The 10,023-nt window shown below is 46.6% G+C and overlaps 1 protein-coding gene across 1 annotated transcript in view; it reads right to left on the bottom strand.

The window, feature by feature from the left end:
- Positions 1 to 307: 307 nt before the first annotated feature.
- LOC111230048 (ETS domain-containing transcription factor ERF-like) overlaps positions 308 to 10,023 on the bottom strand; it is a 51,500-nt gene continuing 41,784 nt past the window's right edge. The window contains exons 3-5 of the mRNA XM_022756600.1: positions 6,171 to 6,286; positions 4,832 to 5,988; positions 308 to 4,493 (exon numbers count right to left, since the gene is read on the bottom strand). Coding sequence (XP_022612321.1) covers positions 3,825 to 4,493; positions 4,832 to 5,988; positions 6,171 to 6,286 — 1,942 coding nt within the window. The 3' untranslated portion in view covers positions 308 to 3,824. The remainder of the gene's footprint in view (positions 4,494 to 4,831; positions 5,989 to 6,170; positions 6,287 to 10,023) is intronic.

The following is a 10,023-nucleotide window of genomic DNA, read 5'->3' as shown; positions in this document are numbered from 1 at the left end:
AGAGACAGGCATAAACAAACACAGTGATATTCATATTGGGTTTTAACCGGTTTTAATTAACCCTGATTACAGCTTAATTACAAGTTTGGAAAAAAAACACGAAAGAAGTGGAGAAATTCAATGTTACATCATGGTATTAACTCTCATCTCTCCATCTGAGTGTTATGTAACTGCTCGGGGGAGACGAGGCGAAAGAAGAAGAGACTGAAAGAGGGAGAGGATAGACCTTTAAACAGTAAAACAATACACATCTTTTTTCTTCTTTTAAAATGATACAACCCAACCCTCCCCCCAAAAAATGAAAAAATATACAAGACAGAGAGAGAAAAAGGTAACATTATAAAATAAAAATTACAATACATGACAAAAAAGATAAAATCACTTCCCCTCTGCTGCTAAATAAAATCCTCCGACACTGCTCTTCCCTCTCAGTCCCCGATGTTATTTCTCTGTCAGCATCAAAATTAATATTACACATTTTAGTTATATTACATTTGTAAAAATTAAAGACAGGAAAAAGATTTCTGGTTCAGGGGCTTGAAGGTTTGAAACAGGGAATGGAGTTTGGGGGTTTCCACATCATCCAAAGTGATGTACACAACATAAAAAGCAACAGCTAACAGAACCATGGAATAGTAATAATGCCAGGTGGAGAGGTAAATAACCCAATGAGAACAATAATAACAACAACAATAATCAATAGCAATATTGACATCAAAAAAATAAACTGAGAAACCTTTATTCTTTTGATAGAGAAATGTAATCTTTGTGCTGTTTGTCTACTGTTCTTTGACTGTAGAGGTTGAGAGAGAGCCTGTGTTACAATCAGACGCCAGTCAATCTTTTTACCCTGCAATATCATGACTGAGTAAGATCACGCCGCAGTTAGCAGGAAGTCAGACAACGCCTGACACAGAGCAAGGGAAAAAATGAAACAGAACAGAGAAAGAGTGCAGAGCAGGTGGACTGATGCCTCATCTGCTGCTGAGATATGAAAAGTAGTAATAAGGCAGCTGTCAGTTCAAATACAGACACAGGACTTGGTGGGAGTGAGGGTGTGTGAGTGTGTGAGTGTGTGAGTGTGTGAGTGTGTGTGTGTGTGTGTTTGTGTTGTGACACGCTCCAGTCCAGACCACAGGGGTCTGATGAGGAAATTCGATCAGCTCAGCTACACAGACTGCCTGGAGGCCATCTATCTCACAGTTCTCTGCTATAGATCCGTCTTGTCGCTGGCCAGGCGGGGACAGGCCTCTCTCTGGTCAGAGCTCAGTTAACCAATCAGACGCCTGGATGACCAGGCTGCAGAGACAAAAAGCTCCAGGATGTTAAAACATAATCACAAACGTGTGTGTGTGTGTGTGTGTGTGTGTGTGTGTGTGTGTGTGCGTGCGTGTGCATAGCTTGAGGAGAGGGCGTTTCAGGACAGGGCCTCACGTGTCTGACTGTTTTGGGCTATCTTACAATAATGATTAACCCCTTAAGCCCCCCCCCCCCTTTGCTCAAATCCAGAGCTGCTGCGAACTTAGGAGCATTATGCTAACTGGCCTTAGAGAAAAGACAGGATTACTAATACACTAATAACCCATGAGTTATCTCATACACCACACACCCACCCAACACACACACAAAAACAAACACACACACACACACACCCACCCAACACACACACACACACACACAGGACCTTGAGAGGCCTGGGGCCAGGACAGCTCAGGCTGGGGAGAACCCCAATGAGCTGAGCTAGACTGTACAGACAGGAAAGAGCAGAGGGCTGTGTGCTGAAAGGGCAAGCTACTGCAAATGAAGTGAACAGCAGAGTGAACCACACGTCTGAATCATTAGCAGTCTGTTCAAGTCCTGTTTTTTTTTCCTTGCTGGTGGACTGGCCTGTGCTGTTTTTCTCTGGCTTGTTTGTCTATGAAACAAATGTACAAGAAAATCCTGGACCCTCACCCCCTCTTCATTCTGCCCACCCACTCTCCATACTATATTACCCAATGAGTGGCATGACACTGACCACTCAAAATAATCCACTTACAAAAAATCCTGAATCAATCATATCATTTAAATGCTATGGTTCTTTTAAAATCTCACTTATCTATAATCATTTCATTTAGAATATATAAAGATATAGTCTGAATGTGTGTTATTAGAGCTCAGTTTGCACTTTTGTACATGCTATAAAAACAAGGCATATAGAGGCAGTGTGTGTGTGTGTGTGTGTGTGTGTGTGTGTGTGTGTGTGTGTGTGTGTGTGTGTGTGTGTGTGTTCCCTGCTCTCTCAGGCTCTCACACTCGTGTAGTTAACAGGCCTGGAAGTCTCACACACTCTCAGGACCTGAGGATGACACCACTACAGGGAGAGCTGGAGGTCCAGACAAAGAGAAGGAGCATGTTTAAGAGCTAAAGGCAGTGCTGTATGTATGTGTATGTATGTGTGTGTGCATGTGTGTGTGTGTGTGCGCCTGTGTATGTGTGTGCGTGCGCGTGTGTCTGCTGGTTTAGTTTAACACTATCTATGATTGTTAGAGGAGCTATAGCTGGTGAACTAGGATTCTGTGCTGCTGGGACTTGAGGGAAACTATTTTCAGTGTACAGGCCATGTTAGGTGAGGTGAGGAGGTTAGGTAAAAGTTACTGGAGCCCCCTCAAATCCTTCCTCCCCCTGCTGCCTTCCCCCTTGTGGTCCCCTCAGCAGCTCGTCTTCACTCTCCTCTTTTCCATCTCCTGTTTTTTCTGTGAGTGGAGTCATGATCTTTCCACAGGTGGTCCGCAAGAGAAAGAGGGGCAGGACAGGAGAGAGACAGAAGGAAGGTTATAAAAAAGTCATAAGCTCTGAGAGAACAGTGTGCCAGAGAGTCAAAGTCTGTGTATGCGTGAGTGCATGTTTGTGAGTGTGTATGGTCTTGCGTCACTGTGAACACTGTTTAGTGTCCATAGTCCCCAAGTCCCATTCACTGTTGTTGTTGTTTTTTTGTTTTTTTTGCGTTGTGTGTTTGTGTGCATGAATCCAATAAACATACAGCAATAGGCTTCCCTGAGTGGAGTGGGCCAGGTTTAAGAGTCAGTCAGACAACAGCAACAGCCCCACTCTTCAGTCTGAGAGACACACTTTCCTTTTTGTCCTCATGATTTTTCAGTATCTGCCAGATGTTGCAAAGCTTTCATGAGTTAAAGGATGATGACTCAAAGCAGTCCTCCTCCCTGACACTCTCCCATCTTTGCTCTCTTCCATGTCACTCCAGGGCTGTGGGTTTTAGATGCAGGCACTTATCAAAGTCCTGTCGTCTTATAGGAAAAGTAGCATAGCGGAGAGTGTGCACTTTGTCATCCTGGGTGTGTTGCTGGGCTGTAAGGGAGTGTGTGTCCCCTGAGGAAAGTGTTAACTGGCTGCTGATCCTACTGGTGGGGGCCTGAAGGCAGGAGCTGTGCTACTGGGACAGGGCATCTGGAGCTTCACTGGCCTGGCGGGAGGTGAACTTGTGGCCAAGTTGCATGAGGGAGCATCCCTTTGATTTCAGCCCCCGTACAGTCACTGAGTCTGGGTTGGCTGAGTCTGAGTGAGTCCCTCCTCCCAAAGGATGTGTCCCAGAAGAGCCTTGATTCAGACAGAACATTGGGGGAGGGGGTCTGACAAAACAGGAGTTGGGCTATCATTGAGGTGTTGGTTTTATATGTGTGTATGTTGGACTGTGCTCTCAGCTCACTGGAGGTTTCAGGAATCTAGTTTGTCAGTTTGGGAGAGGGATTACAGAGGAACCATTTACATACTCCTGCACCACCTCCTGTGCTACTGGAGCAGTAGTGTTTGGGCTGTGTGTCTCATCAGCAGTCTTTGTTCTCCAGGGACAGCTGTGCAGTGGCACGATGCAGCTCCGCGCTCACCCTCCGGTGTGAGGCCAATGGTGTGGCTAAAGAGCCCTCGTATGCCAATGGGGGAGGACTGTCCCCCTCTCCACTGCCTGTCCCGTCCTCCTCCAACTCCATTTGTCCATTACTTTGCCTCTCTCTTTCCCTCTCCTCCTCTGGTCGTACTTTCTTGTCGTCTGACTCTTCCTGTGAGGCCTCCATGCGCTGGTCTTCGCTCCAGCGCCTTTTGAAGCGCAGCTTCAGGGGGATGCACTTGGTCTGAGGAGCTCCTCCCGAGCCCATCTGAGGTGGGGGCGTGTTGCTCTCCCCTGGCTCGGTGGGTTCAATCTTGAGGGTGGGCAGCCCACGAAGCGCATTGGAGTGTGCGTGCTGCGAGGTAAAAAAGGGCATCAGGCCAGGTGGAGGCGGAGCAGGGGCTTTGAAGACGTCCTCATCCAGGTCTTCATCAGGATGGGGTTGATGTTGTGGTGCGGCTGTGCCGTTAGCAAGGTGGTGGTGGTTAGGGGCTCTGAGGTGGCGAGGGGAGAAGAGCTCAAACTCTTCATCTCTTTCATCTGGGTCCTCATCACTAATGTCAGTCACCTCCACCTCTTCCTCCGACTCTATGTCAGAGATGGGCTCCACCTGGACAGTGAGGTAAAAAAAAAGGATAAAGACAATGGACACAAGAGGAAAAGAGAAAATGTAAAACTCATTGACAATGAATTTTTGAACATTTTAGTCCAGCAATGTTTAAAGAAATGGTGAATACCACTGGAGCTCATTTTAACAACATAAATTTCACTTTTAATGATATAAATTATTCAAGCTTTACTAAAAACAAGACTTATTGTTGGTAATTGTGTAGATTAATTATACAAATGAATTTTAAAAACAATTTCAAAAAGGTCTTGTGGTGTGATTCATGTCAAACATTTACCCTACATAGATTTCAGACTACTGCACAGATCAGTGTGTCTCACCTTTATCTTGGGAAGTCCTGCACTGTTTAGAGACTGTGTTGAGGAGGAGGCAGAAATGAGGCCTGAGCCGCTGGCTGAGCTCAGGTCACTCCCGAATGACAGTGAGGATCCCAGGCCAGAGGTAGATGACATGGACCCGGATCCTGAGCCTGAGGACAGCGAGCTCTGCCTGGGTTTGCTCTGCCCTTGAGTCTCCCTTTGCTTCCTGCCCAGTGGCGGCGGCTGCAACTTGAACTTGAAGGGAGACATGTGTGGAGGCTCCTCACCCAGATGGAGTGGGTGATGCATGGGATGGGAATGGGGGTGAGGGTGGGCAGAGTGAGGTGGATGCGGGTGGTGGTGGGCGGAGTGAGCCAGAGGTGGGTGGTGGTGCCGTTCCCCTCCCCTCTCTCCTCCGCCTGCTGTCGCTGCTCTTTCTGCTCTCTCGGCCGCTCCTCTTTCTCCACTCAGACCAGCCTTGTCTGTGGCGGGCCGGTGGGGCTGAGGGATGACGATGTTGGGGTACTGGAGGAAAGCTCTCGGGCTGAGGCCGTAGTTGTACACTGACTGGGTGTGGGCCTGCAGGTAGCGCTTCATGTCCTCTGGGTTGAAGGAAAAGTGGGAGCCTAGCATAGGGGACAGGGTGGGCGAGGGAGTGTAGGTGAGGTGAGATGTGGGGGTCATGGAGAGCGCTGGGGATAGAGGAGGGGCTAAGAGGCCAGCTCCTCCTGGCCCTGGCAGAGGGGACACAGGGAAGGGGGACAGGGGCTCTGTGTGGATCCGGTGCCCTGCAGGACCACGGGAGCCTGGGTGAGCAGCTGGGTTGCCTGGTCCTCCATACATGCGGAACAGGGTTTCATGAGACAGACGAGGATGGATGATACTCCGATAGCCTCCTCCACCGCCAGGTCCTCCTCCTCCTCCGCTCACACCCCTCTCTCCCCTCTCCTCTCCTGCTCCTGTGTTGCCCTCCTCAATCTCAGAGTTGACCGAAGTGCCGTCGCTGCAGTCGCTGACGGAGCCACGGGCCATTCGTCGAGCCACAGAGCTGAACATGCCACCAGGGCTGCGCAGGTCCTCATTGGGGGAGAGGACTTCAGAGGGTGTTGAAGGAGGAAAGCGGAAGTGGGTTGTTGCACCGGTGGGGACAGGAGGGGCACTCTGAGGGACACTGCTTCCTGGAGATGTCAAGACAAGGGAGGGAGGAGAAGGGAAAAAAGAGGGGGAGAATACTGAGAAATAACATACAATGTTCTCTTGTATAATCCTATGTAATCATGCTATCCTTCTGTAGGATTAGGAGATATCCGAGCATGCACAGGCATGCACACACACACGGCGCAAGACTGTCCAGGCTTACCAGTGGAGCCCATGTCGATGAAGGGGTAGTTGACCAAAACCAGTTTATTGAAGTTGAATTTATAGGTGAACCTCTTGCCTTTGGTCTTATGAAGGATTCTCTTGTTGTAGTAGTATCTAGAAAACAGCATAAAACAGACATGATAAATAAAGCTATTAAGGAAAGTCACTGTGCTCATACGTCTAATACATGTGAAGACAAATGTAAACACACATCGGAGCTAAATAACTGACTGCATATGATCTTATGCCAAGATTTTGCAGTATACCACAGAGAAATATAAATACAAGCTTTTAACAACACTGAAACATTTCAATTAAAACACACACCTCATTTTAAAATATTATGTTGTGAATTGAATTCATTGAGACTATGACAGATGAGCTTGCACAGTCAAGAACACACTTTAATAATCATGAGTCTTTCATCTCGACCCCCCCCCTTCTAATGATAGATATTACAGAGTGTTGTATGACATTTGCACAAAGCAGACCCAGAACAGGAGGGGTGGGGGGGTATGGCGGGGGGGGGGGGGGGCAGAAATGAGGAGCAGTGATGGACTGAGCTACGGAGCAGCAGAGTGATGTTGTGTGTGGGGATAAACAAACAATTAAGAGATCAGAGGTCAATGTATGCAGTGCTACCGCCGTGGCCAAATGTTGGGCTATTTTGAGCCTGTGTGGATTGTAAGGGTGCAAGGGTGTGTGAGCAGTCGTATGCATGTTTGACAGGTGTATGTGACTCTTGTGTTACTTTGTGTGGATTGTGCATGTGTAGTACCGTCACTTATGTATATCTGTTTAAAAGAAAGCTAGGGATTAGAGAAATGCGTCTTTTTGGGTCTTCTAAGTTCAGATTTTGTCAGATGAGAGTCACACATAATAACACATTCTGCCTTTCATTTTGCTAGATGGACCCGTCTCTTTATGTAATACCAAAGCAAAGCCACCAATAATTCACCCCATCTTTATCTGTTTATGTAATGGCCATTCTCTCTTTTTTTCAAGCTTTCTCTCTCCCATGGCTCCTGCCTACAGTACAAGGCTCCATTTTTATTAACCTTTGTCCAGCTACAGCTCTTTATGTAACATCTCTCTGCTTTCTTCCCCAGATCCACATCCACTTTATGTAACCTCTAGATCCCTGGCTGCCAACCCTCACACAGTAGTGAGTGACGGAAAGAGGAGGGGATAAAGAGCAAGTAACGAACAGAGACGGTGTGTTTGTCAGTCAGGGAGAGAATAAGCTTGACCCGCCTTGCCCATCAAAACCATCACCTATCCTTTCAACACTACCCCTGGCTATTAAACACAAGATTTAACCAGACTGCACTTTACACATCATGTCTGCATGCCTACCTGCTTTTATAGCCCTACACTACGCTTTCTCTTCCTCCAGCATGTGTCTGCTGGTACAAGTTAAGTGACGTGTGCTGGCAAAGATAGGGGCTTCAGGGTATGTAGGTAATGCTGAGTTAATCAGAGCCCATTGACTATCATTATACTGAATGGTAGTTATCCAGACGGTGGTGTGTGTGTGTGTGTGTCTGTTTGGTGGTGGGGAGGTGTCGCCCTTCAACCCCCCCCTTATTATGCTTATTACACAGACTTGTTGGGCCGTTTTTTCTCTGGGAACAGACTGTTGCTCTTTTTCACTTAAACCCTCCCCCTCTCCTCCCTTTATCCTACTGATACCTCTCTCTGTCTCTCTCTCTCTCTTCCTCTGATCAATCCACCTCCCCCTCTTTATTCCCACTCACATGTCCCCTGAGGCGATGGGAGAGGGTGAGAGAGAGGCAGAGAGAGAGAGAGAGAGAGAGAGAGAGACAGAGACAAGACAGAGAGACAGGACAGGCCTGCACTGTTGAAAACATTGTTTACGCCAGGCACAAAGCAGCATGTAATTTCTGCTCTAGGGGAGACACTCACAAGGGCTGGGAAGGAGGGGAGAGAGGCAGTTGAGATTGAGGGGACGGACAGAGACAGACGGGAAGTCAAGCAGAATTAAAACCACAACAGGACTATGATCGAATTAGCCGATGATAGAAAAGTCAACAAGCTGTGCTATGGCACACACAAGGGTCCAATATAAAAATAGATTACAAGGGTAGAAAACAAACTAAATCCCATGTAGCTAAAAGTAATTTACTTTGTTTATCACACACCATCATTGCAACCTAATTGGAGCAAAATTTCATGAAATACTGCTTGTGCCTATCTAAAACTAATGCAGTGTAACTGTGAAGATCTGCTGGAAGCAAAACAAACCGTGCGACATCGCCTCCGCCACTTCTCGCTCGTCGCTAGTGAGTAGCATGCTTGTTAGCAAACACTGTAAATAAGCAGCCTACAGTGTTCTCCTACAGTTTACGTGACTCTGTGCCAAGCAGCACTTCATTTTGTTTGTGTCTGTAATCGTAGAGCCAAGTGTCATACATAGGAGGGATCCCAGAAACTCAAGAAGGACCTTCTCCCCCATAGACATTTATCCATAGCAGGTAAAGGCTAAACCTCTTGCCCCACCACTGTGTCACTTTGATGTTGTCAGTTTTTTCTGCAAATCACTGTGAAGCCTCAAGGGAAAATTCAAAGTTCAAGTTCAAACTTTTTAAACTTTTGACCCCCTCCTTTTTATTATGTTACTAGTTGTTTCCCACAGAAAAAGAATAGAAAAGAGAATTACATTGTGCCCCATTCAGTGGGTCTTCACAATATTACAACACCCTTGTTAATATATACTCTACCCTCAATGATATAAATGAGGTATTGCAGGACTGATGTATTAGACTTTGTTAGTTTTAGATAGGTCTACTTAATAACCTGGAAACTAAAATATGCATATATATATGTATATATGTATATCTCAGATAATATTACTTTGCTGATACATCTGTCTGACCCTGGCTTATGGCAGTGGGCTAGTAGGGAGTGAAGCCAACTGAAATTTTGTGTGCGCTTGGCTACACACACACACATGCTGTTAATACACTGAATGCTGAAATGCATAGTTGGAGGCAGACAACAACTTTGCGTAATCCTAGCCACGGTAACTGAAGCTGTGTTTAGAGCACATGGTCACCCATTCTTTCTCCATGCCCCCTCCTCCTGCGCCGTCATACGGGCAGACAGTCTTTGAAGAGCATTTGAACTCACTTCAAAAGAGAAGAAAGAGATTCTTTGAGTGCCTGTGTTTAGCTGCCCACCACACTCGCCTTACACACACAGGCAAACACAGGCACACACACAGGCACACACACAGGCGTGCACACACACAGACACACACACAACACCACCACACACAACACACACACACACACACACACACACACACACACACACACACACACACACACACACCTCTCCCATATCCTGACTCTATAACTGCCATCTCATTCAGGCATACTCAAGCACATGTATGCCCCCACACACCCCAAAGTGTATCATCCAGTAAGGTGCAGCTTTATCCCGCTCTCTGTTTAACCAAAAGAGTAGATTGAACAATCAATGCAAGTATGGATTTAGGCAAAGCCTTCAGGGAAACAGAGGGGAGGCTTTCTATCAACTCAGTTGTTACTGTGTGTGATTCTAGGCCAGGGATTAAGGCTACGATTACACAGACCTGCTGTGATCCAAAACATTATGATCAAAGAAGAGAGAAAGAGAGCGAAAAAGAGAGAGAGAAACACGGGAGTGCAGGAACTCAACTCAAAGGCAATGAATGAACATAGACATTTCAAAACAGCACTTCAGTAATATTTGAAGCCATCCATAGGAAAATACCACAGTATTATGATTTATTGGGGTGTTATTTGACATTTTTTATACTGATGTCAGTACAATACCTGAACTTTGGC

The sequence above is a fragment of the Seriola dumerili genome, unplaced genomic scaffold, assembly GCF_002260705.1.
Source record: "Seriola dumerili isolate Sdu_G_001 unplaced genomic scaffold, Sdu_1.0 BDQW01000258.1, whole genome shotgun sequence".
Lineage (NCBI taxonomy): Eukaryota > Metazoa > Chordata > Actinopteri > Carangiformes > Carangidae > Seriola > Seriola dumerili.
Note: the sequence above shows the minus strand (reverse complement) of the source record. Positions and strands in the feature narration are given on the sequence as shown.